General features: G+C 55.3%; 4 protein-coding genes and 1 non-coding gene across 8 annotated transcripts; 2 read left to right on the top strand and 3 right to left on the bottom strand.

Annotated features, from left to right (window-relative positions):
* The first annotated feature begins 259 nt into the window (after positions 1–259).
* Positions 260–6,981, top strand: LOC122187525 (discoidin, CUB and LCCL domain-containing protein 1-like). Its single transcript, XM_042885099.1, is given in 16 exon segments — positions 260–350; positions 1,359–1,580; positions 2,830–2,967; positions 3,396–3,447; positions 3,553–3,625; positions 3,803–3,936; positions 4,054–4,091; positions 4,180–4,374; positions 4,899–5,020; positions 5,095–5,263; positions 5,341–5,445; positions 5,613–5,703; positions 5,841–5,878; positions 6,075–6,191; positions 6,450–6,742; positions 6,744–6,981. Coding segments are annotated over 16 exon segments (2,025 nt in total). The 3' UTR covers positions 6,891–6,981.
* Positions 6,982–7,259: 278 nt separating this feature from the next.
* Positions 7,260–7,386, bottom strand: LOC122187616. The gene has a single exon (XR_006181361.1). It is a non-coding gene; the product is annotated as a U11 spliceosomal RNA (small nuclear RNA).
* A 306-nt stretch (positions 7,387–7,692) lies between these two features.
* On the top strand, positions 7,693–13,450 carry TAF12 (TATA-box binding protein associated factor 12). 2 transcript variants are annotated; one of them, XM_042885250.1, is made up of 7 exons: positions 7,709–7,784; positions 8,471–8,615; positions 9,989–10,240; positions 10,809–10,886; positions 11,147–11,261; positions 11,421–11,509; positions 12,986–13,450. In XM_042885250.1, exons 2-7 carry the CDS (start codon positions 8,547–8,549, stop codon positions 13,019–13,021), a joined length of 639 nt encoding a protein of 212 aa, XP_042741184.1. In that variant the 5' UTR covers positions 7,709–7,784; positions 8,471–8,546; the 3' UTR covers positions 13,022–13,450. The 2 variants fall into 2 exon arrangements, with proteins under 2 accessions (XP_042741185.1, XP_042741184.1); XM_042885251.1 differs by lacking the exon at positions 8,471–8,615 and having other exon boundaries at positions 7,693–7,784.
* Positions 13,229–15,479, bottom strand: LOC122187602 (ras-related protein Rab-39B-like). The gene is made up of 2 exons (XM_042885252.1): positions 15,221–15,479; positions 13,229–14,687 (listed from the first exon to the last, which is right to left on the bottom strand). Exons 1-2 carry the CDS (start codon positions 15,433–15,435, stop codon positions 14,270–14,272), a joined length of 633 nt encoding a protein of 210 aa, XP_042741186.1. The 5' UTR covers positions 15,436–15,479; the 3' UTR covers positions 13,229–14,269.
* Positions 15,480–17,027: 1,548 nt separating this feature from the next.
* On the bottom strand, positions 17,028–25,654 carry MTFR1L (mitochondrial fission regulator 1 like). Of its 3 annotated transcripts, none has more exons than XR_006181327.1 (7): positions 25,523–25,654; positions 24,539–24,643; positions 23,059–23,168; positions 21,844–22,055; positions 18,888–19,197; positions 17,430–17,799; positions 17,028–17,335 (listed from the first exon to the last, which is right to left on the bottom strand). XR_006181327.1 is itself a non-coding variant. In XM_042885013.1 (7 exons), the coding sequence occupies exons 1-6, from the start codon at positions 25,535–25,537 to the stop codon at positions 17,694–17,696; spliced, it is 858 nt and encodes a 285-aa protein (XP_042740947.1). In that variant the 5' UTR covers positions 25,538–25,654; the 3' UTR covers positions 17,028–17,587; positions 17,674–17,693. The 3 variants fall into 3 exon arrangements, 2 of the variants coding, with proteins under 2 accessions (XP_042740947.1, XP_042740946.1); XM_042885013.1 differs by having other exon boundaries at positions 17,028–17,587; positions 17,674–17,799; XM_042885012.1 differs by having other exon boundaries at positions 17,028–17,799.
* Positions 25,655–26,058: the final 404 nt, after the last annotated feature.

The raw sequence follows: 26,058 nt of genomic DNA, 5'->3' as shown, positions 1-26,058 counted from the left end.
GGAGCATGCGCACTGAGCGCCGCGGCCTCGGCCGCCAGCACTTCCGGCCGCCGCCTGTCTTAAAGGGGCCGCGCCGCCCCGAGCCGAGAGAGGCTCTTGGCCGCCCCCAACCGGCGGGATGCCCGCTCTGCTCCGTCCGAGTGGCGCCGAAGCTAGCCAATGGCGGCGCGGGGCTGGAGGGCGGCGGCCAATAGGAGCGAGGGGGCGGGGCGGGGCGGCCGGTGGCGGCGGTGGCGGCGGTGGCGGCGGCGCCGGGAGGATGCGGGCGGGCGGAGGGGCGCGGGCGCTGCTCGTGCTGTTGCTGCCCCGCTGCCTTCTGATGGGAGCGCGCCCGGCCGCGGGGCAGCACGGTGAGTGCGGGCGGGAGCGGAGGCAGAACCGGGATGGACTCCCGGCGGTGCCGTCCCGCAACGGCTTCGATGTCGGTGCCGGCGATCCCGCCGCACTTTGGGGTTTCTTTCTTTGGGGGTGGCCCGTCAGTGTCCCCACTGAGATCCCCCATTGATGCTCCTGTTGAGGTCGGGTTCGGGGTTTACTTTTTGGGAGGTGACCCATTGATGTCCCCGTTGGTGTCTCCGTTCATATTGCGTTCGGGGTTCACTTTTTTGGGGGGTGAGCCATTGACGTTCCCCATTGATGGCGTTGCCCTTGCAACCCCCCTTTCCCACCCTCCCTGCCCCGCATCCCATCCGGTGCTCCCGCTTTGGCCGCCTTCCCGTCCCGTCCTGCAGTTTCCCCTCCCCGCAGGATTTGGCACGGCTGAGGGTTTGGGGTTTCGTTTCCCAGAAGATGAGCTGTGGCCCCCCCCCCCCCGCCCTCCTCACAGAGCCCTTGGGGGGCTCAGCGCTGCTCCCCCCATCCTCGTACCCTAGAGGTGCTGTCCCCCCCACACGCACATGGCAATGCACAGAGCAGACTTTGCCCGGGGTCTCCGTGCTGCTGTGAGCTTTCGAGCCGCATCCAGACACGGCTTTGTCCATTTCTGGGGCAGGAACTGAGCGCTTTGGTTGACACGACCCAGTGAAAACCCCTCTAACGCTTTTGTATCTGGATTTTGGGGGTATTCTGCCATGTAAAGCCCCTTTGTGGCGGGTGTCACTTTGAGGACACGAGGGACACAGTGGTGGCTGGGCGCTGTACAGCCCTGTGGGGTTATTTCCCCCAGATTCCCCCCCCCAAATCAGGGTCCTAAAAGTAAAGGGGTGGCACAATGATGTCTGCAGAAGGGAAACTGGGGCTGTCGTGGTCTTGGGGTCATCCCCAGAGGGGTTTGAAAAAGGACCCATATCCCTATGGGGCAGCGCAGCATGGGGAAACTGAGGCACGGAGAACAACCCCACTTCTTTGCCTTCATTTAGGGGACGGCTGTGGCCACACAGTGCTGACAGCACAGAGTGGGACGCTGAGCTCCAGGAACTACCCCGGCACGTACCCCAACCACACGGCGTGCCATTGGCAGCTGCGGGCCCCCCCGGGCACCTCCCTCATCGTGGCCTTTGGGGACGTCGACTTGGAGTCCTCGGAGCACTGCACCCACAGCTCCCTGCTGCTGGCCGACCCTGAGAGAGGCACTGCTTATGGTAAGGGGGAAACTGAGGCAGCACAGAGGGGTGCAGATCGCGTTACATAAAGCCTTCGCTAAGGAGGGGATCAGGGGAAATCCGGCTTTTTAGCTGATTTCATCCTGAGGAGGATTGGGGGGGGGGGGGGGGGGGAGATAGCCAAGGCGACCCAGATGGGAGCAGATGCAGCTGCTGATTAAGTAACTTTGCCCAAACGTTTCCAGGATTTTCCTGGAGAGATTGAACAATTTGACAGCACCCGGTGGGGAAACATCTCCAGGGGGGAGAAGTGGCAGTAGGGTGAGATGGCCCCAATGGGACGGGATGGGGTTGCAGAGAGGGGGTCAGCCACGCGGCCCCATTCCCAGCAGCACGCTGCCCACCCACCCAGCATTCCGGACCCCCAGCCTCTTTCAGTGCCTTTGCCATTGGGATGGGGCCAGGCAGGGTCCCACCAGTATCTGCTGCTGTCCCTGGAGTGATCCCAGCTGGTTGTCGGGAAGTGGCTGACTCAGAGCCGGCTCCTGGCGCCCAACCAGCATCACAGCCTGACCCTGCTGCCCTCCCCTCGGGGACATGCTGGGGTCCTGGGGACCGTCCCCATCCCTGGGACAACAGCAGTGCTGCTGGGAGCATCTCTGGGCGCCTGGAGATGGAAGCAATGCAGAGCAGCAGCACAGCCTGTCCTGTTGTGCCCTCCATCCATCGGGAAGGGTGGACAAAAAGAGGTGACACCTCTTGTCCCCAGGGATACCTCTTGTCCCCATCTAGGCCTAGGGATGTCCCCAAGGAACCCATCTTCCCTGCTAAGCTGAAGTTTTAATCAGAGAGATGGAGACTGCAAATCAATTTGGATTAAATGGGCTGCTGCTCTGGGGGATTTAGGAGAAAGCTTTGGTGGCTCCTGTGGAAAGGGGACGGGTGGCAGTGGGGAGGGGATGTGGACCCATTCTGCAGCCCAACCGTGCGTGCCAGACCCACAGCCATTGCCTCAACAAGGGCTGCTGGCCCCACGGCTGCTTGCTCCATCCCAGCTGGGTGCAATTAAGAAGCTCTTAGGAGAAGTTTGCCGGGAAGCAGCAGGAGATGACCCAGCTGGAAGACGTGACGTCAGCACATTGTCACTTTGTGGCTGTGGGGACATTGATGGGGCCACCCTGAGCATCCTTCCCAGCACACACATCCGGGGAGGTGAAGCCCTCAATCCGGGTCCCTGTGTCCACTCCCGGGGACCCCAGTCCTCCCCAAAGCCCCATCCCTCCTGCAGGGCCCTATTGCAGGAATGCTGTCCCTGCCGCCCCGCTGCTGGTCACCAACTCCAGTGCCATCACCGTCCTGTTCAACAGCACCAGCCATCGCTCAGGACGAGGCCTCCTCCTGTCCTATGCCAGCTCGCAGCACCCAGGTAGGGAGGAGGGTTGTTCCTTGAAGGTGCTGAACCCCCTTGGCTGTGTCCCTGTCTGTATCAGGGGCACAGATAGGGGTGCAGGGAGGTCTGTGCTCATCCCAGCGTGGCTCTCATTGCCCCCAGTCCCCTATAGCCCCCATTTTCCTTGCCTGAAAGCTGTGGATGTGAGAGAGGGAATGGCAGGGAACTGGGAACCCTCAGACTTGGCACCCCCAGGACAGCTGGGGCCACAATATCAAGCTCTGCTGCAGACAGCACTGTGACCAAAGAGACACTGTACCCTGTTCCTGCAGACCCAAGGGGAAAAACCCACCCCTGGAACAGGATTTGGTTGGGAAGGGGACAGAGATGGGGGTGCCCCAGGGAGAGCTGGGTGCTGTGGGGGTCCCACACAGCCCCTCACCCTGGGGCATCATGTCTTGCAGACCTGATCTCCTGCTTGGTCAGAGGTACCCACTTCTCCCAGGAGCACGTCAGGTGAGCAGCTGGCCCACCAGCAGCCTGTCTGAGCAGACCACAGCCCAGCATCACTACCTGTCTCCATCAGTCCTTTCCCCATCCCACTCATCCCGTACATTTCAGTGTGTACTGCCCTGCTGGCTGCAAGGACATCGAGGGGGACATCTGGGGCAGCACGAAGGACGGCTACCGGGATGTACGTACAGAGCCCTGCTCTCCTGGGAGGCGTCCCCTGTGGGTGCCCTGCTGGGGACTGTCCCCAACAGGTGGCTGTCTGTCACCTGTCACCTCCATCCTGCTGCCAGTAGGTGGAGGGAGGACAGGTTCACCTTGGGGGGGGGGCCTAGCTGCTCTGACCCCACGCTCCCTGCAGACCTCAGTGCTGTGCAAGGCAGCTGTGCACGCCGGGGTGGTCGCCGACGAGGCGGGTGGGCAGGTCACCCTGTCCCGTGAGAAGGGGATCACGCTCTACGAGTCGGCCTTCGCCAATGGGCTGCACTCCAAAAGGTGGGCACAGGGGTCCCAGCTGCCACCCCCTCAATGTCAGAGCCCCCCAGCTGGGTTTTGCTGGGTCTTTGCCCTACAGGACCATTCCTGACATCCCCCCCCCTTCCCTTCTCGCAGGGGCTCCCTCTCTGAGAAGCGTCTCCTATTCCACAAAGGTATTTTCCCATGCATTAAGCCATCATTTTGGCTGCACGAGGAGGCCTTGCTGCTGTCCAGGTCCCCAGCTGTCACCTCACCTTGCAGCCTGCGGCGATGCCCTGGAGGTGGCCGCCTTCAACGCCTCATCCTGGTGGCAGGAGGTGGACACGCTGGGGCAGGAGCGGAGCTGGGCAGCTGAGCGGGCAGCCCTGGGCACCCCCAGCCCCTCCTGGGCAGCCGAACCCAGCACCGACACTGCCTGGCTGGAGCTGGACCTGGGCACCCGCAGGAATGTCACAGGTCAGCTGGTGGATGGGGCTGGTTGTTGTCCCCATGCCGCCTGGATCACTGCTCAGTTGGGTTGTCTGTCACCTGTCCAAACTGCCCAAAGAGGCTGCAGATCCCCTCCCCCCCCCCACCCCCAACCTGTGACTCCCAGGAGAGTTTGGGGGCTCCTCGTGCCACCCCCTGCTCTGGTTGTACTGGTGCAAATTGGGATCCGGACAGCATTGGTCCTTCGTGGCTTTTTCCTGTCCTCATTTTCTTCCTTCCCCACTGCAGCCATTTCTGGGATGAACAAGTCAATATTATGCTCTTGCATCTGGTGCCAGCGAGCGCCTTTTGTTCAGCCAAACCCGCCGCCAACGGGGGCTTTGTGCAGAGGCCGGCAGGAAGAAAATGGGGACATTGTGAGACCGGGGGCCGGAGGAGGGAGGAATGCAGCCGGGGTTTATCGGCTCCTTGGGGCAGAGTGGGGGATGTGGGTGCCCAGGAAGGAGCTTTGAGGGGGTTGGGGTGACATAAGGGCGCATCCTGCCCAACAGGTATCATCACAAAGGGATCTGCTGAGATATATGACTTCTACGTGACGTCCTACCGGGTGTCCTCCAGCCGTGATGGGAAGAACTGGAGACCCTACAGGGGCAGCAGTGGCCGGGAGGACAAGGTGGGCACGGGGGCAGCAGGGTGGGAGCAACCCTCAGCCTGCAGCTCTGCGGCCATCCCTGCCCTCCCCAGTAGGTCTTTGAAGGAAACGTGGACAGCCTCGGGGAGGTCTCCAATGCCTTCATCCCCCCCATCACGACCCGCTACCTGCGCATCACACCCCACAGCTGGCATCAACGTGCTGCCTTGAAGGTGGCCCTGCTGGGCTGCCAGATGGCACGAGTCCGTGCAGCACGGCCCTATGGTGAGCATCCCTCGTGCCCCCGGGGACCTCCAGCTCCCAGTGCTCCCAGCACTGACAGCACCCGCTCTGCCCTGCAGTGCCCAGCGTCCCAAAGGAGGTCCCTGCCCACATCCCCATCCCCACCAGCCGCCCGCCTGGCCGCACACCCATCCCTGGCATCGCCCTGGACCCTGAGAAGGCAGGTGGGTGCCAGCACACAGGGGCTGATCCTCATCCCGTTGTTGGCTCTGGGCAGTCGTTAATTGTGCAGCTCGGCTTACCCAGGGTGGGTTCTCAGCACCCAGGGGAACCAAAGGTGTGGAGGTTTCGGATGGTGGACCCAGGTGCTGATGCTGTTCTCTCTTCCCAGACTCCACACTGCTGGTGATGCTGCTCATCGGCATCTTTGTCCTCCTGTGCTCCAGCCTCCTGCTGCTGGCTTTCCTCTGCTGCAGGAGGAGGTGGGTCCCAGCCTATCTCCCCCCTCCCCACAAATCATGGGGTTTGTGGGGGGCTCTATTAGGCTGCTGGCTCCATCCTGGTGGATGCCTCTATCACAGGCAGCCCCTCACCTGTGTTGTGCTCTCTCCCCTTGCAGGAAGCCAGCCACCGAGCTGAACTGCGGGCTCACGAAAGGTAACAACCCCCACTCACTGTGGGGGGCTCAGAGAGGTGCTGGGTTCAGGTCAGATGCAGCTGGTTGAAGGCTTGAGCTCAGGCTCCTTCCTGCTCCTCCTCATGTCCCACTCTGGGGGCACCTCCATCCCAAAGGGCATCCAGGGGTGGGGGGAGGCAGGCGTGTGATAAATGGGGGTTTCTGCTCTCTGCCCAGGGCAACCCAAGCTGGAGGCAAGCCAGGTGTGCTCCCTGGGGAGCCTGCCACCCCCCGGATCCACGCTGCCCTCCTTCCCTGTGGTGCTGGGGGACCTCAGCCAGACCCACTCACCAGGTAATGGGAACACAGTGATGGGGCAGAACGGACCCACATCCCTCCCACTGCACCCTGCTCCATCCCCTGCCTGGGATCCCGAACCTTTGCAAAGGGAGAGCCTGGGAGCGCGTGGGCATTAAAGGTGGCCAGAGGGCACTGGGGCAGAGGGAAGTGTGGGGTCTGTGCCCACCCGGGGGTGGACATGGGGCCACGTCCCTCTGTGGGGCCGTTCCCTCTGCTCCGTCCCCATCTCAGAGCCGCGTTCCCCCGCTGCAGACTACGCCGAGCCGGATGTGGTGCAGGTGAGCCCCAGCGGCCAGTTGGCCTCGTCCACCTTCAAGCCTCCCCCTGACGAGAACTACACCCTGCCGCTGGTTGTGAGCCACTACGACGTGCCGGGAAAACACCACGAATACGCAGAGCCTCTGCCACCGGAACCCGAATACGCCACACCGTTTGGTGAACCCGAGCACGTCGGCACCTGCTGGAACCCCAGCGACACCGCAGGGTTCCCCGCCTCCCCGAGCCGTGCCGGCTCCCCAGGCTCCCCCCCAGCACGGTACGTTGCCCCCCCCGTTGCAGCCGCCTGGAGTGAGCGCAGCCCCCCGGGTGGAGCGGACTGCCAGCCCCCACGGGGAGGGGCTCCCTGCGGAGGGGTCCGACGCTCAGCAGCTCGCAGACTGTCCCTTCTCTCACGTGTACCACGAGGCCTGGTGAGGCAGCAGAGGAGAGCTGCCCACCCTCGGGGATGGAGCCCGGCCCTGGGACCTGGGGGGGTTTTATACCTGAATCCGCACTTTTATTTAAATACATACATATATATATATATATATACATACACGTACGTGAGCTGCTCCGTCAGCTGCTGTGCGAGCGCGCTCACGCAGGGCTCAGAGCTGGGCAGAAGCTCGGGGCGCAAAGCGCGCAGCCGCCATGGGGAACCCGGCCCACAGAGCGCTACGGCGGCGAGCAGCGCGTGCACGCGACGCCCCGCCCCCACAGGAGCGGCTGCGGGCACACCCGCCTCTCGTAACGTCACCCCACGTGACCCTCTATCCCGCCCTGCTGCTCTTCGCACCACCACCCCGGGGCGCCAGAACAGGCGGTTACTGGCGACCCCTCCCACAAAAATTGTGCTTCCGAAATCTCTTGATGTCGATTCCGCGGGGGCGGCCAAAGCCCCCCCGTGCCACGCACGGCAGAAGCCCTTTTTAAAGGCGAGCTTCCGCGCTGCGGCCGCTGAGGAGCAACAGGCTCCTCTCTAGCTCGCGGCGAGTCTCGTTGTATTTCCTCAGAAAACAGACTCGTATACGTTATTCCCTACCTTTTCCCCTTCGAATTTCACTGCGCTTTTGGCCGCTTTTGCGTCTTTTCCCTAAAATACCGTTTCTCCCCCCGCCCCATCGGCCTCGGAGCGCTATGCAAATCGCGCGGGGCATGCTGGGCCCCTCCCTTCCCCGCCACGACTCTGCTCACGCGCAGAGCGCCTCGTCTTCTGATTGGCGGCACCGACAGTACTTCCGGGTGGTGCCCCAGAAGGGCATCCGGTGTGCGCGGCGAAGGGAGCGCAGCCGGCGGCGGGGCCTCGGTCCGCCCGTGGGGCATGGGGAGGTACGGGGCGAAGGGGCCGGGAGCGGTGCGGGATGAGTGCGTGGCGCAGCCGGTCGAGCTGCAGCCGGTACCGGCGGGGCTGAGGCTGGCCGTGAGGGGCAGCGCTGGCCTCCCGTGTTCCCGGGATGTAAGTCCTAAAGCGGGACGGGGGCGCTGAAAGCTTCGTTTGATTCTAGACGCTAATTACAGCTGCGAGCGGCTCCGCGCTGCTGCGGCCACGCTTAACGAGCTGCGGAGGATCGCCAGGAAGCGAATCGTGGTGTTAATTGAGGCCACGCCACCCGCTGTAAGGAAAGCACGGAGCTGCCCTGCAGTGCTCCCAGCTGGAGCCCCAAACCCAGCGTCTGCTGATGTATTCAGGGGGCTGGAGCTCCTCTGCTGCGTGTTCCTATGGGGTGTTCAGCCTGGAGAAGAGAAGGCTCTGGGAGAGCACAGTGCAGCCTGCCAGAGCTTGGAGGGAGATCGTAGACAGGAGAGAGAGCGGCTTCTGACGTGGGTAGATAACGATAGGACGAAGGGGAGTGGCTTTAAACTGAAAGAGAGAATTAGGTTGGGTGAGCAGCACGTCCCAAACAGCTGCAAAAGAAATTCACGGATGGAATGTGTGCTGCAGTGTGGTGAAACTGTTTCCTGTTGAGATGTTACGAGGGAATGGGTGACACGGGAAATATCTGGTGTTCCTGTAGGAATGAGAGTGATGTGGAAGAGGAGGAAGAGAGAGTAGGTTAACGCTGGCTGCTGACCCCAGGAAGGCTTTGGGAAATGGCCTCTCCGTTCGCTGGGCCCACAGCAGTGGCTGATGTAATTAAAGATCTAGACACGCAGATAGCTGTAAGTAAACTGCGTGAGCTTGCCTTGAGTTGGCATGCAGGACTGGCGGGGACCTCCTCATCCTGGGTGTTTTGCCTTTGATGATCTTAAAGGCACACAAAAGGTGCCAATAAGATCGAGAGAGAAATGTGCAAAACGACTTTATACCAATAAAGTGCATCCTGCCCCAGGGATTCAAAGCACTGCACAGGCATCGCCTGCTCCCCTGCATGGCAGGTGAGGATTCCTGCTTGGTGGATGCGTAAATGAAGCATGGGAGCAAATGGCCTCCAGCCAGCCTCTGTGCAAACCCTGGCGTGCAATGAAACTCCACTGAGGGTGCTGAGATTTGAGCATAAGGGCCTTCTGCCATTGACTGGGTTCAAACTGAGTGAGCTGGGAATTTGCTGAGAGCCCTACAGAAATGTGTCTCAACATAAATTCTTCTAGAAGAGCTCAGCAGTGCAGCAGTGCATGGGGTTGTGTTGCAGTGAAGCACTAAAACAGCCACCATCTGAGCGTGATTTTTGTTTTCTGTATGAATTAATCCAAACTAACAGCTTGCTGTGCTGAAGGGAAGATCTCTGTTTGTAGCTGAGACAGAAGACACTCTGCTCATCGGTCTGTATGTGAGTGTATTGCATACAGCAGCTCTGGTCTGTCCGTGCAGTTGCTTGCAGCTGACAGTGTGAGCAACCACAGGCACGTGGTGGTGACCCCACCATGAGATCTGAGCTGCAGGTTGTGCTGCCAGAACCCCCTCTGGCTGCCTGTTAGGTTCCCTCACTGTGGCTTTTTGGTGTCCTGCTGTGGGAAGCCTCATCTGTGTTTCCTTTCTTGTCACTGCTCCTTAGAACTGGGACTGAGCTCTGTGTTGTGAAGATGGTTCTGGATTTCAGGAGGGGGGATTGCTGCAGAGCAGGTTTGGAGCAAAGCACTGCTGGAACCGAGACCTCCAGCGTAGAGAGCCTGAGCTTGGTTGTCTTCTGGTTTGGGCTTCTGCCTCCTGGGTTTGTGGAGGATGGAGAGTGACCATGAATGGAGCTCAAGCCTGCTGTGCGTTGCAGGCTGGGCTGTGTCCTTAGGGGACTCTGAGCACAGTTTCACCCTCAGAGCTGCCTGCAGTACGTGTAAAGTGGTTCAGGCAGGCCCTGCTATGAGGCTGAATGCACGCAGGACCCAGCAGGGCGAGGAGCCACTGTGGTTTCAGCATGCTGCATGCAGCTGCTGTGCTTCTCAGGGAAAAATTCGTTCCCCAGATAGCAGGGAATGTTTTCTAAACATTCCTCTTCCTTACCGTGTCTAGAGACCTGCTCTGTAAACTCTGGGTCCTGTCAGTAGCCCCCTTTGGGTCCCTGCTCTGTTTGCTGACTGTCTTCTGTTTCTCTCTGCAGTTGATCGGTTTGGGCCCCCACAACCCCAAGAAGAAGCAGGACCTTGACAAGCTTTATGATCTAAAAGCTAAAGCCCAACAGATTATGAACCAGTTTGGCCCATCTACCTTGATCAACCTCTCCAACTTCTCCTCCATAAAGCCTGAACCTGCCAGCACCCCTCCTCAGAGCTCCATGGCCAACAGCACCGCCGTGGCAAAGATGCCCGGCACACCCAGCGGAGGAGGGCGGCTCAGTCCTGAGAGCAACCAGGTAAACTCAGCCCCAGCTGCAGGGGAGATGCTCACAGCTCTTACAACTGCTCAGCAGTGGTGAAATTCCCAATCTTTTGACACATTTGGGCTGAGAGGATGCTGCCTTCTGCCCTGCAATAATCCAGCACTCACGTGTGTCTGTTTGCCACTTGAAATGCTGAAGGTGATGAGCACTGGAGCGATGGAAATACTTCCTTTATGTCCTGGACACAAAATCAGTCACTGGAACGTTGCTTGCATTTGCCTTTTAAGATTTCTTATTATGCCTTTGTCCTCTCTTGCCAGCAGCCACACTTCAGCCAGGGGCATTGTAGTGCTGGTTTAGTGCAGGAATTTAGTCATCCTGGCCTGCTGCTCTCTGCTTTCTGTTCAGAGCAGCCACTGGTGCTTGAAAATGACTCCTTAGCACTTGATGTTTCTTATCTGCCCTTCCTGAGCTGTGTCAACACGTGTGACTGGGGTCTCTGCTTTGTGGGGGAGGAGGTCTTTCGTGGCCGTGCAGAATGGGCAGTTGTTTGCTGAAGCAGCTCAGTAAATGGTTCCTCTTTCCTCTCTCACGTACTCAGGTTTTAACCAAGAAGAAATTGCAGGACCTGGTGCGTGAGGTGGATCCAAATGAGCAGCTGGATGAAGACGTGGAGGAAGTAGGTACCAACCCGTGGCAGGGGCTGCAGAAAGAGCAGATCTGGGGTTTTCCACAGTCCAGTGGCCCTTTGCCCAAAGCTGGGAGGGTTGGTTTATATTGCACTGCCTTCAGCCATCCACGTCTCTGCTTCCCAGCGTCCAGAAAGGTTTCAGGGAAGCACGGCAAACACCCTTGAAACATTATCTTCTGAGGCTTTGTTTTCATCGTTTCAGCTGTTCAGTGCTGGTAAGAGCTCTTTTTGTCCTCGCTCTGTGGCAGATGCTGTTGCAGATCGCCGATGACTTCATAGAGAGTGTGGTGACAGCTGCCTGCCAGCTCGCGCGGCACCGCAAGTCCAACACCCTGGAAGTGAAAGATGTCCAGTTGCACCTTGGTAAGGAGCTTCCCCTCACCTGAGAGGTGGGCTCACACCCCACTGCTGGGGAGAAAACCCACGAGAAGATCCATTGCCCTCGTAATAAGGGGAAAATCTGCCCCCAGCCCCATTCTCTCCAAGTGGGTGAGGTGTGCTGGCACGTTCTCTCTGTTCCAGAGCGTCAGTGGAACATGTGGATCCCGGGCTTTGGTTCAGAAGAAATCAGGCCCTACAAAAAAGCCTGCACTACAGAAGCTCACAAACAGGTAAGGAGCCCTCAGGAACGTGCTGAGAATCGCCTGGTAGAAGCCTGGTGCAGGTAAGGTGCCTTTGGGCTCCTGGCAGTGGTGAATCTGTAGCCTCTTCCAAGTGGACTTGAAGTAACTTCTGGAGTTTCCTCATTGGTTTGTGCAGAGGGGATTGAGTGTGGCAGCCTGGGTGGGAAGGGTTAAAAAGCAGCTGAGAGCATTTTTGGTTGTTGGAATGATGCAATGCGATGGAAAGCACAGCAGTGACAGCAGAGTAGCCAAGTCCTAGGTTGCAACAAATGCAACAGCTACGGGCACAGCAACAAAGGAAAGAAGCTGCTTACGTTCAGAAGGCCTCAGGTATGCAGGGATCTGCAATGAGACACCCTCACCTCCACTGCTAACCTTTAAATGAGCTCTGGGAAGGGGTGGATCTTCCAGTCACTCAGGTGCATTGCGTGCAGCTGAGCTTCCCTGGGCTGGCCCTGCCTTGCACCAGGTGCTCAGTCACTGCTTCAAGCCATGACTTGCATTTCCACTACAACTGTGGCTTGCACAGACACCGTAGGAATAATTGTAGGTCTGCAAAGGCCACAAATGAGCACAGTGCTGAGAGCTTGCCCTGCCCCTCCTGGCCTGATGCTTCCTGTGCAGGTGGTTAGAAATCAAGGCAAGGCCTGGGGTTTTCTTCCCAGGATGCTAAAGAAGGACTGGAGGAGGCAGGATACCTGAGGGACTGCCTGGGAGAAGTCTTGTGGCCAGTCCTGTCTGGGATGCAGCATGTGGTGCGAGTAACCAGAACTGCCACCCTGCGTTTGCAGACCCATGCTGCATGGTGCAGAGTCATGGTGGCTGGATGTGGTGTCACACACAGGAATCAGTGCTTTACCCCAGGCTTTGGCTCAGCTTCCTTGGGCTTCTTTGTACCCACAGGCCAAGGCTGCACTCATACACTGGGAGCAGCACAGGGCACCTGCTGTGTCCTTGTGTCACAGGTCTCAGCTGCCTGTCACCGTAAGGTTAAACAGCTGCAGCAGAGAACCTGCAGTCATCTGTGATTTCAGCTGTGACTGCAGCTGGGCAGCTGGTTTTTTTCCCCCCCTTAATTTTGCTTTAACTGAACTGAGTGACTGCTTTTGAACCACGAGGCCAGAGGTGGTGCAGGAGGAGCCCTGCAGGAGCTGTTGGAGTTCATGGCTGGTATTGCAGCTCTCCTCCTGGAGCTCGGCTGGGCTCTGGTCCCTCCCCTGCTGCTGCTGCTCTGCTTTGTTACACAGCCTTTGCATCCTGGGGGGCTGAGTGGGGACACGCAGACGTTTCCTTTTCCTCCAGGACTCTGAGATTCAAATGGACCTGACAGACCTGTGTGGAAACAAGACAGGCAGCGCCCTGAGAGAACCCGAGATGGGTTGTTGTGCACAGCTGCTCTCAGGTCGTTTTGCAGTAACCTCACCTGAGACTCAGCTTCCCACATTCTTCTCTTTCTTCTTACAGAGAATGGCACTGATTCGCAAAACCACCAAGAAATAACGCCTGGGAGAAGCTCAAGGTGACACTGGTGCATTTTGGGATCCCTGCCTCTCACTGCAGCCTCTGCGATGCCACCCGTGGGATATTTTTGTTAATGCTTTACAGAGAAGCATATATTTTTTATTAATGGTGCAGCAATATCTGACTTTGTGAGGAGATCTGCCAAAAACATTCTGTCCTCGTTTCCCCATAAGAGCGCAGCGTATCTCAAAGCAAAGACTTTTATTTGTGACTTGAAAGTGGTTTATCGTATAAGTGATTATCTGAGGAACAGAGCATTTGATGGTGTGTGTGGGACAGTATTAGAAGCATCTGTAGAGGTTTTTGTTTCCTCCTTCTGCCCCTCCCTGCTCCAGTACTTTGTAATGTCAGTGTTTATATAAATACTTGCATTTGTTTTACATGAATAAAGAAATTATTAATCTAAAACCAAGGGAAAGAGGCAGCTGTGGGGCTTGCCTGGTGTCTGCGTGTGAGATCTGTGCTGGGCTTTGAGCTGATGGTCTCTGCGCTGCAGGCAGGGCTGTGCCCACCCTGTGCTCACTGTGCCAAGGGCTCCTGCTGGGGTTCCGCCTCTGCTTGGCTGCAGGTAGGAGGAAAGTGGTGGCTGTGGATAAGAGATGAGTGCATTCACAACATGAAGAGTCACATCCCAGCATCTGTTCTGCCCAAACTGGCACACAGCAGAGAAACTACGGCTGCTGTGGGATGTGGTGGGGAGGGAAAGGGCAGCTCTGCAGGCTCCCTGCAAAGAAAGGGAGGTTGTGGACACTGCCTCACTGCAGAGCTCGCTGCTGGGGCTCCAGGGCTGCCAGCACCCACGGGTGAAACCCCCTTTGTTGATACTTGAGGGCTCCGTGCAGCTGGGCAGCCCGGGGCATGCAGTAAGTGCAGCTGAGGCCGGTCTGACTGGTGCTCGGGAGGGAGAGGCAGCTCCTGGGGCACAGAGCTGCCGTTTGTTCCCAGGGCTCTGCCCAAAGCTGGGTTGGGTGCTGCTGGGCGCAGGACACCATAGCATTCTCTGCTCCATAGTAAAACGGGTTTGGAACCCGAGGGCACAGGGAGGGGCTGCGCTCGCTGTCTGGGAACCGCTTTGTAAGGGGGGAGAACAGAAGAACGGGGCTTTGGCACCTCCCTTTCCTCAGGAAACGGGGCAGGCGGTGGGGTGAGCAGGGGGCTGTTTAACGCCATCACTCGCTGCTCCTCCTTCCTCGGCACCCGGCAGAGCCCAGCACCTCAACGCCCTCCTTAGCACGCGCATTTCTTCTGCTTCTCCTTCTTCGGGCACGGTGCTGGCAGCGGCACGCTGCTCTTCACCCCGTCCCACGCCTCGCACGGTGCCAGCAGCCCGCTCTGCAGCGCCCGGTAGATGGCCACGGTCAGCATCTGGAACGCCCGCGTCACATCGCTGCCGTCCTTGGCTGAGGTCTCGACGTACTGCACCCCCAACGAGGCCGCCAGCCGCTCCGCCTCCCTCCTGCCCACCTTACGTTCCCCCACCAGGTCGCTTTTGTGTCCCACCAGCAGGAAAACCACGTGGAAAGGTTGGATGGTGTCTGTCACCTCCCGGTGCCACCGCCGGACACTCTCGAAGGACGCACGGTTGGTGAGGTCGAAGAGCAGCATTGCACCCGCAGAGTTGCGGTAATAGGAATGGGTGACAGACCTGGAGCACGACCAGAGGTGGGGTGAAGGGATCCCCTTCGGTTGGAGCATCCCTGCCCCACCACCCTGCCACCCTACGACCAAGGAGACCAAGGAGAACCGGATCGTTCGCTGTACCGATCGCCCCAGGCAGCTCCATCACAACGTGGTGCACATGGAATGGAAGCATTCCCATCTCAGATGTATTTCTGGGGGGGGGGGTGCAGCCAGCAGCACCAATTTGCTCTGTTTCCCAGTGGGACAAAAGGGAAACCGGCGCCACGCTCTGCCCATGGACTCTGGGGTGCAGGGAAGCTGCTTTGCCCTGATCCCAGCAGGATCCCCAGCCTCTCCCCCGTCCCCCTGCAGCTCCAGGGGCCCACGGGCTCCTTTGGGCCCTCTGCACTTGGATGCAGGGCTCAGAAGAGAACCCTAAGGGCCACCTGAGGGCAATGCCTTTAGCAATGGAGACACAGCCCTAGCAGGGCGTCCTCGGGATCCCAGCCCACAGGAATCCACCTCCCCCTGCCTCCCCACAAGCAAAGCAGGACCCACCTGAAGCGCTCCTGCCCAGCCGTGTCCCAGAACTGCAGTTTGACCTGCAGCCCCGGCTCCAACTCCACGAACTGAACGTAGAAATCCACCCCCACCGTCTGATTGACGGCATCCAGGAAAACCCCCTCGGTGTAACGCCGCAGCAGGGACGATTTGCCCACCGTCGAATCCCCCAGCATGATCACCCGGAACTGGTAATGCCACCGCGGCTCCATCGGCTCCCAGCACCCCGCACCCACTGCGTGCTGGGGCAGGCGCTGCTGCTCCTCCCTGGGGTGTGGGAGGCGTTCCTGGGGATGGGTGGCACGGGGGGGGGGCTGAGGATCACCTCCCACTTTGCTCAGCTCCATCCAGCTGTGGGCACCAGGGGGTGTTTGGGTGCCAGCCGTGCTGTGGGGAGCAGCCCTGGGACGCTGCAGGTCTTTAACTGATGTGGAGATGCGTGCAGAGCAGTGGGTGATTCTCTCAGCACCTCCTAAAGCAGAGCATCTCCCCCCTCTCCCCCCCCACAGTCACACCTGTGGGGCACCAGCACTTGGCAGAACCTTTATCTCCATGCAGGAAACATTTGGTTTTGGGTGCTGACCCTTTGCCAGCACTTCAGGGAGTCCCACACTACAAAGCCTGGCCCTGCTAAGCCTCTCACCACCATTGGGAGGATGCTAAAGCACGGTCAGGAGCTCAGCCTCAACTCCACAACACCCAAAAGTTGTCTGCACAGCCCCACAAAGCCTCCACGTATCCCTGCCAGGCAGCCACGCTCACCTCTGCTGCACAGAGAGTCCTGGGGCCCCTCAGCATTCTTTAGGGAGCCTTCCATTGGAATCTCCTCCCAGCCAATACCACCAACACAACCCCCTCCTGTGCTCCAGGGCTGCACAGAGAGCTCAGAGACACACAATGAAGGAATGCAACCATTGTGGGCAGCTGTCGTGTATAAAGGTGGCTCTTGATGATTCAATATTAATGAAGGAAGTGCAAACCTGTCTTTCATGATATCTCACAATCGTTCTCCAAAGTCACTCTGATACACAGAGCGCAGATTCAGAGGAGCAGGTGGCTGCTGCTGTGACAGCCATTTCAGTCCTACAGCTGTAAGGGCTGTAGCAATGGCTCAGCCTCAGTTTATCTTTATTCCCTGGAAATCTACTGAAGCAAAATCACCACCATCTTCACCCCGTGACAGAAAAAACTCATTATGCCTTGCCTTCTAAGGCCAGCAGCAAAGCACTGGTCAAACTGAGAACTGGAGCTGACTTGAAGTCCTGGCTTCCATTCAGAACACAGCTCTCTCTGTGCCTGAGCCTCAGTTGCTCCAGGGTGCACCACAGGCTTTCCAGGGCGTCCCACTACTCCAAGGACTCCCCTCCAAGGTCACAGCAGACTACACCCAGAGCTCCGTGGCATTTAGGGCACCCTAGAGACCTTCCAGTGTGCCCTAAAGGACTCTCAAGACCCCCATGGTACTCAAGGCCCCACTAGAATACCTTCAGAACTCCTCAGTGCCCAAGCTGCTCCTCAGCACAATCCAGCAATCTCCAAGAACCACCCAGTGTGCTCCAGGAAATCCTCCAGTGCTCCCACAGCTCACCAGTGAGCTCCAGAGGCTTCCTAGAGACCCTGGAGGCCTCCCACAGCCACACACCGTGTTCCAGGGCACTGTCACAGCTCCTCAGGGTGCCCTCAGGTGCCCCAGCAGCTTCCCAGTGTTCCCCCCAGTGCATTCTAGAGTGCAGCAGAGAGTTCATAGAGATTCCCAGAGAAACACCTCCTCACTGCTAAATAAAACACGTTGAATGATACGAGGTCCATCCATGAAGTCTTAAATTTATGGCAAGAAACAAAGGCCATTCTGTCATGCAATCATGATAATTAGTGAGCTAAGAAATACCCAGGAGAGAGCAAAACCAGCCAGCAGCCTTCGGATGCGACTGCAGGGTTTCATCACTTCCTTCCATTTGATTCTCCCATCAGGTTAGGCAAAGTTATCAGGAAGACATCCTTCAGCACTGTGAACCCACAGCCTGCCAAGCACAGAAGACCTGGGAAGCATTGCTCAGCCTTCTCAGCAGCTCTGCACCACGCTCCAAACAGGAAGAATTGCACGTGTGACCTCTGTGGAAATGGTGATCATTTATATTGCAACAAAAAAAGTAAGTTTTAATGTGACTTTGAGTAGACAGAAAGAGCATCATCCAGCAGCACTCACTGCACTCTGTAGAAGATCCTTAGCCAGTCATCAACACCAAAATACAGAGGAAAAGGAACTTCCATCTTAAAAAGGGGTTTTTTCTCTTAAATGTAACAACACCTGGAAAACATGTCAGATCCAGAGGGTCTTTCTTAAGTGTCCAGTGCAGAAAATTCCTAATAAATAAAAGTGGCAAAAGGTTCAATCCTTAGGAAGGCAGCTACTGTAGAGGAAATTTTGTGAGCTTAACACTTTTGCTTACGGAGCCGAATGACCGTAACATCATTTCTCCTTCAGAGTCAGATCTTCCTCCTTTAGGGCAAATTTTCTTCTCAAGACTTCTGCTATCAGAACAGCAGGGTCTTCCTCCTTCGCAGAACTTCGGTTTCTACATGGAAGACAAACACAGGGTCAGGAAGGAGAAGGGCCCAGCTGCTGGCTGGCAGCCCTGACACCTGCAGGTATTTCTCTGCAGCGTTCTGCGTTGGCTTCCATCACCTGCAGCTCCTTGTGTTGGATGAAGGGGGCATTCTGCAAACCTCAGCATTCAAACCTCAGCACTTTTGGTCAGTTGTGTTCATGGCACCAAAAGCAAAATACAAATTTGCCCATTATTAACAAGCTCTGTCCCCGCAGTACAAACAAGTGCTGCTTGTTTTGTCTTTTTGTTCCTTTTCTCTTACAAACAGATCATGTAACTGCAAGGCCTATTTCGGTTTCTTAAAAGCTGTTATCTCTCATAAAGCCATTAAGCTGTAAAGCCATTAAGCTTATTTTGATTCCTTAGGGCCATGCAGTCTATCCACATGGTTTAAGACAGACTGTAAAAGTTGAAGTGCCAGTATTTTGGAGGTAACTGTAGTACACAGCTGCCTTTGCTGGCCTCCAGCCTTGTGAGCAGTGTTTTATCTTAACCCACCTGGGCTGTTCACAGCCCTGCTCACCCCCTGCACCCCTCATGGGCAGATATGACACTACAAAGAGATGCTCCCCCCTGAATCGTGGGCATACAGCAGCACCAACAGGCAGGTGAATACAACAGCTGGTGCTGGGGAGCAATGGAAAGCAATGATAACAATGATAATGCTCTCTACCAGGACAAGAGCACAATTATAAGGGTATTTGTTAAGATTAAGCCTAGAAAGCAATAGAGAACGTGGCTCACCCTTTCTAAAGGCTGGTGACAGCTTGAGAAGAGCACAGTCAGCACAATCTCTGAAGAGAGACGTTGCCCCCTTGGCTGCTAACACTTAAATGAGGGTAAGGAGGACCCAGGGTCCAGCCCTTCCAGTCACTCAGACACACTGCTTGCACCTGAGCTCTGTCAGCCCTGCCTTCTCACCTGGTGCTCAATCACTGGTTCAGGCTGTGACCCAGCAATCCTCACACAGGTGTCTGCAATGATCTGACAAACAAAAGCAGAAGAAAAAAAAAAAAGATGCCAAACTTTGAAAGAGAAAATAAAATAAAACTTACAAGTCTTTGCTCTGCTTCATCCTATGAATGTCTTTTAGAATGCCCATCATGTCTGCAAAACTGCTGGCCTTGGACAGAGACATAGAATCCTCCTCATCGGGATCCTTTGGTTCTGCTTTGTAGCACTCAGATGCAGAACAGAGCATGGAGACTGAGGGAAGCTCGGGGCTCTCGAGTTCTGCCTCCTCCTCTGTGATGTCACTGATGACAAAGGATGTCGTGGATTGGAAAGAGGGTCCAAAACAATGCAAAGGAGAAGATGCATTTGAACTTCCTGGAGACAATACATCAGGGGTGAAGGAAGCAGAAGCTGAAAGAGAAAACAGGACAGGCGAAAAGATTAAATAGTATTTTATATTTTACTTTGGTTTTGTTTTCTCAAAGCAACAGAGCACAAACCAGGAGCACCACGAGCCACCCACCCTTCTGTTATTTACAGAATAAAAGTAAGGAAATCATCACAGCCTGTGTGTTACTCTCCATGGCCACTCCATTTCTTATGGCATGGCACTGCAGCACAAGACAGAGATGTGCTTGGTTTATTTCTCACTGAAAGAACCTTCCTGCACTGAAAAAAAAACCAACAAAACAACCCTGCAGTTTAATGCCCTGACACCCGTGGCCTCAACACTACACTTGTCAGTAGTTATTAATTGCCAGCTGAGAGATTTCTCTAACAGTGCAAAAGCAGATTGCACAGCGTTTCTTTTTTGACATCAGTGTTTCTGAAATGAGCCTGCTGTGCACTCCAGATCCCTGAGCTCCAGTTCAGCCCTAACCCATTCCTGCCCACATCAACTCAGAAGACACTGATCAGAACAGTTCTCACATGCCATCTGCTAAGCAGGCACGTTGCTGAGTTGAGGGCAGAGAGGAACTGAATGATTAAACGAGTTTTCTCCCATCCAGATCTCTAATCTTCCTCATCATTACTTTTGGTGAATTTTGGCCCACAGTGTGCCCAGGTGGCCAAGAGGGCCAACGGCATCCTGGCCTGCATTAGAAATAGTGTGGCCAGCAGGAGCAGAGAGGTGAGCATCCCCCTCTACTCAGCACTGGTGAGGCTGCACCTCGAGTGCTGTGTTCAGTTTTGGGCCCCTCACTACAAGAAAGACATTGAGGCCCTGGAGCGTGTGCAGAGAAGGGCAACGAAACTGGTGAGGGGTCTGGAGCACAAGTCTTACGAGGAGAGGCTGAAGGAGCTGGGATTGTTCAGTGTGGAGAAGAGGAGGCTCAGGGCAGACCTCATTGCACTCTACAACTTCCTGAAGGGAGGCTGTGGAGCAAAAGGGTCTGGCCTCTTCTCCCAGGCAAATAGTAGGAGCTGAGGAAACGGCCAGAAGTTGTACCAGAGGAGGTTTGGGTTGGATATGAAGAGAAACTTTTTCTCTCAAAGGGTGGTCAGGCACTGGAATGGCTGCCCAGAGAGGTGGTGGAGTTGCTGTCCCTGGCAGTGTTCAAGAGGTGCCTGGATGAGGAGCTACAAGATGTGGTTTAGTGCTTGTGGTACTGATAGGAATGGGAGGGGGGTTGGACTGGATGATCTTGCAGGTTGTTTCCAACCTTGTGATTCTGTGATAAAGAGCTTTTCTAACTTGCATGCTGGATGGCTGAGAGCCTGGGGAGGGGAACAGCAGGGAATCTGCCCTGTTCTTAATTTCTATTTCTTTGTTGCTCTGAATCAGAGCAGTGAGGGAAGGGGACGCAGCCCCTGTGAAGCACGCATCTGTGACAGCCTGACAGCCTGCAGAGCTGAGGGCAGCACGGCTCCTCGCTCCCATGCACAAAGCAGCATTCCACCACGAGCCCCACAGCTCTGCTCCACGTTCAGATGCTTCTCAGCCGCAGAGAACAGAACTGAAAATGATCAACCATCAGAGCTGTGAGGCCCTGGGGCTCCAGCCATCGGCCGCCTGCATTCCACACATCACCAGATGCAGCCCCAGCACACAGTGAGCCCTGGTGCTGAGAGGAACCTGGGACCTGTCTGCTGCTGGATGCAGGTAAGGATGGTTCTGAGCCACTGCCTCCCCCACCAACAGCTGCAGGACATCAGCTTGAGTGGTGCACCACCTTGTTTTGCTGCTTTAAAGTAATGGAAAAATTACAGATCCTTCTTTTCCTCGCAGCTGTAACACAACTGGCATCTTGGTCGCTGGCCAAAATATTCTGCATACATGAGATGCAGCCTTTAAGAACTGCCTCCAGTTCAATTCCTGCAGCTCGCAGAACTGTCTGTTTACCAATGTATTCCAAGCTGTGAGACCAACTATCCCACTTTCTGACTGCTCCACAAATATACCCAAGTACTTCTGGCCTTGCTGGCTTCCACACTCAAGCAGCCACTGCAGCAACACACCTCGTGCAACTACTAGGATTTGGGCTCTAGCAAATATCTTCTCATTTCCAGAGCTCATGTGAACTGTATGCACCCTGTATACCCACACAAGGAAGGCCACGAAAGGAAGAATGAACTCACAGCTCAGTTTCATGGCCAAAACATGAATTTTATCACGTTTCCTAAAAGAAATAATAATTAATAAAAAAAATAATAGATCAGATCAACCATGCTCTTCCCCAAGTACTTTCTTTGTTACATAAATAGGGCTATGCTCACAACAGAAACAAGTGCTGTTGGTCTCTCCTCCCCTCACACTCATAGTCAGCTTGGCAAGAATACCCCATGAACTGCCATGGAGCAAAGTCATTGGGATGGAACAGCCTGCAGAACACATGCAGTCACAAAGCAACACCTGGTCCTTCTGAAAAAGAAACAAGATTCCTCTAACGAAATAAATGCAGACATCTGGACAAAGAACCAGCACTGAGTTGGCATCACACCAGTAAGAGTGACAGGCCTGCTGAACAGTAACAAGTCTGCTCCCTATGGAGGAAATAACATGCTTCACTCATGCAGCCCTTCTCATTCGGCAGAAGAAAACTCCTGTGCTCCCACCTGGCCCCGCAGCGACAATTTTAGCTATCTGACTCCGAAGGTGACTCAGCTCATCCTGGAGCTCCGTCGTTCGGCTCAGTGCAGGTAAACCAGGCTTCTTCAAGGCCAGCAGCTTCTCTTCCTGCTTCCTCAGGTTGGGGACGGAAGCATTTCGCTGTATGACCGTGAAGGGACTCGGTTTCCATTTGTGTTTCAGAGGGCGAGTGTCGCTTCTACGAGACAAAGACCTGCCAGTCACTGATGGACCCGAGCCCCTCCACAGCAGTGCTCAATCTCCCTGCCCTCCCTTGGGATGGCAAAGCAGTTCAGCACAATAAATCAAACCGTGCTCCACACCCTGTTTGGATGTGCTGTGCCATCACACCGCTGTCTCTCTGCGTTGCAAGCAATGGAAAGTCAAAGAAATCACAATCAAACAGCACAGACAAGGTGAAGTGGCACAGGGACAGAAGTCTCTGTGTGCTCCCATGGCTTCAGATCCCATCCCTCCTGCTAACTGTATCCCCGTGCTGGGCAGTGTGCTGGGTGCACAAGATCAAGCACCACTTACCCATTAACTTCTGCCTCTGATTTAATCTCTCACAGGATAACTACTGCTGTTGTCCTGCTTAAAGGACACAGGTTTCACTGAACAGCACCAAACTCTCAATGTCCCAGGAAAACCAGGACTCACTTGGAGTGCACAGTGCTACAACAAGAGGCAGTGGGCACTAATTGGAACACAGGAGGCTCCATCCAAACATCAGGAAGCACTTCTTTACTGTGTGGGAGATGGAGCACTGGAATGGGTTGCACACAGAACTTGTGGAGCCTCCCTTCTTGGAGATGTGCAAAAGCCATCTGGGGTACACTGCTGGAAATCCCTGCCTGAGCAAGGGATGACCTCCAGAGGTCCTTTCCAATCTTAACTACTCTGTGATCCTGTGAGCTCAACCCTTCAACTTCCTAGGCTGAAAAATACCATGAGCTGGAGCCTTGCTCTGCTCAGATGTTTCAGTGAGTAAAACGCAGCACAAGCCCTTAATGCTTTGTGAGCATTCCTCCAGGAAACCTCTGTGTTTTTCTTGTCCCTTGAGAAAAACATCTTTGAACAGACAACACATCAGCCCTCAAGGTGACCAGAGATCATGAGAGCAGATCAATTTCTGGCCTGTGCTACGCAGAAGAAACCTCTTTATCAAAATAAGGGTCAACAGACACAAAGATGAAACCAACCTGACTCGGGCATACGTTTCTTCATCATCTGCTGCTATCCACCCAATGTCTGCCAGGGTGGGGACAGGAGGGGCATCATTTAAATAGAGCTCTGAAACATTAGGTAGAACCTACAAAGAAGAAAATCACATGAAGGAAATGGTGGTCCTGTCTCCTGAAGCCACTCCGGATTTGTTACACTGTCAGAGCCTTTCTCCTCTACATCAAACCAGCCAACAGTTTGCAACACTGTTTATCCTATGGAACTGCAGCGCTCCACTGCCAACGTGTGCCCCAGTGTTACTGTGCTCTGAGTCTAAACAGCAAAGCAGCCAAGGGATATTTGATACTGCTGAACACGCTGCCTAGGCCACGTGCAACACTTTGTCATTACACGTCCTTGACCTCAAACAGTTACACAAGTGCTTCCATTAGCCTTGCTTACTGCTTAGGAAACAGGCTCAGCAGCTGCACGAGGCCACAACACAAAGCAGAGGTTCAGCAGCACGTTTCTGCCTTCCCAGCTACCAGCTCTCCAACTCTGCACAGGCATTATTGTAGGAGGTGCTTTCCTCAATGTTTACCAATGGTCATTTACAAGCACAGGAATTGCACTAAAAGAGAAAAAAAACCTTAAAGTTAACTATGTAGCTACACAAAAGTTTTGCAAGTGTTGGTCTGCACACACCTGGTTCATGGTTCAGCAGTTTATGAGTGACACAATGAGATCAACATGTAAAAGTAGTTCAGATACACTCCACTTATAGTAAATAAGTGCTCATCTGCACCCAGAACACGTTAAGCATATTGTCCCAGCAAGCAAGCTTGCCACAAATTACCCTTATTTTTCTCTGTCTGAATGGTGTGCTGGCACTGAGCACAAAGACACATCAAAAATGAAGACCTGATCCACAATCTGTTAAAAGAATGGGGACTGACATCTGGAAACAGCTGCATGTACACTTCTCCAGAGGCTCTATCTTATGTCCGTAGCACAATTTATGCTGGCTGAAAATTATCCTGATGTTTTCTTCTACTTAGTCATGCCCCCATAGTGCGTGGCTGCCTTATTTTCATTAGGCTTTATTTATTTTTATTCATTTATTTGAAAGAAGGAGGAGAAAAGAAGTTGCTTTGATTTGTCTTCTATGCCAGTGAGTATGGAGGGGGAATAATGTAAGTCATATCTTCCATTTGTTTGGTTGTTTTTTTGAGACACCATTAACTGAACATTGCTTCTGCCTGCAGTGTGCTTTTGGTATACAACAAGGAAGTTTCTCCTGTGGAAACTATGCTGGAGGTGTTCAAGGCCAGGTTGGATGGGGCCCTGAGCAGCCTGGGCTGGTATTGAATGTGGAGGTTGGTGGCCCTGCGTGCAGCAGGGGGTTGGAGATTCATCATCCTTGAGATCCCTTCTAACCCTGGCCACTCTGTGATCCTGTGAGAGTGCCTTGTTTTGCTCCCTACCCACAACCACCAAACTCCTTGTGAGCACGCTTACCTCAAAGGTGGCTCTGGGACAGGGCTTTAAAGGGAGGTTGGATCCAATCCTCCTGACGACGCTGCGCGCCGAGCCGTGGGGTTTGTTCTGCCAAATGGGGATTGTCTGAAAGAAGCCGTATTGCACAATTAATATTCAAAGTCAGCTGTCCTCTTTACGACCTGTTAAATTGGGAGCTGTCATACGTAATCTGATCTCTGATTTTCGATTTGCTTAAAGATAGTTTTAATTAGGAATATGAGAACCTACCAACAGCTAAGGTTCTAATGCCATCAAACTGTGCTTTAGCCGAGCAGCGAGTCAGTTACTGAGGGGCATTTTTAACACAAGTGCACTATTTCAGGACTGAAAGCTACAAGTGTTCAGGAACAGACACTGAGCAATACATAAAAACATGCTGAAAGGAGGAAAACATTGTTATGTGAATAGCCCAGAAGAAAAATGAAGCCAGAAATCACATTTAAAGGAGGTACCTTTAATTCCACGACCTTTAAAAGCAGTGCTGACAGAACTGTGAACAATTCTTGAACAAAGCATCAAGTCCATTCAATGTCTATCCAAACTGAGGGCCCTCAATAACAGTCACAGGGAGAATCTCCAGAATCAGTGTTTTTGCAATCGCTGGCTACTAATTAAACTGATTCAAAACAAGTTCTGTCTCTCTTTGGTTGTTCTCCCTCCCCCAGTTTTACAGCTCTGCCATTGGCTTTCTGACAGGACACTGCACAGCACCGGGCATCAAACACCACAACGAAAGCCAGGAATCCAAACAGCTTATTTTGCTCAGCTCACCACCAAATCCATTAAGAATTTATCACTGCCATTTGCTACGCGCACAAAGCCTACAAGCTAACCTTAAAATAGCAGTTACATCACTGTACTGAAAAGTCCCCGTGCTTCGAACTGAACGCCCGGCAGGGCAGCGCGCGGGGAGCGGTGCCAAGAGCACCGCGGAGCCGATGGATCGGTGATGGCGGTACTTACGGACTCCGTTGCCATATCGGGCAACCGGCAGCTCGTCAGCGGGGCGGGATCAGGGCTGCGTGCTGCGGATCCCGGGGACGCGCTCCGGCCTCATGGCACGCCGCTCGGGACCGCGCCGCGGGCTTCTCGCTACAAGACAGCGGTCATTGCGCTGCAGCGCTGCGCTCTCCCGCACCGGGGCCGCGCCAACAACGACCGAGCCGGGCCAAGAGCGTCCCCTGCGCGCTGCCGAGCTCCGGCGGTGCCGCCTGGCCGCTGCCGGCACGAAGCGGCGAAGTCACCCAGCCCGATGGAGCAGAACGCGCCGCTCCCGCCCGCCGCCCCGCCCTCACCCAGCGCTACCTGAGAGCGGAGCCGCGCCGCGCCCAGCACCGCCCCTTCACCGCCCGGAAGTAGAATGCGCACCGGAAGCGAAACTCCTCCGCGCACTTCCGCTGCGGCTCCGCGCGCATGCGCCTTGGGCCCGTAGGCAGCACGTGGGATGGAGCGCACCCCCAACACCCCACCCGGCGTTCTGCAGGCAAGGACTGAGCGAG

The sequence above is a fragment of the Lagopus leucura genome, unplaced genomic scaffold, assembly GCF_019238085.1.
Source record: "Lagopus leucura isolate 7727_CA_CO unplaced genomic scaffold, USGS_WTPT01 Super-Scaffold_100048, whole genome shotgun sequence".
NCBI lineage: Eukaryota > Metazoa > Chordata > Aves > Galliformes > Phasianidae > Lagopus > Lagopus leucura.
Note: the sequence above shows the minus strand (reverse complement) of the source record. Positions and strands in the feature narration are given on the sequence as shown.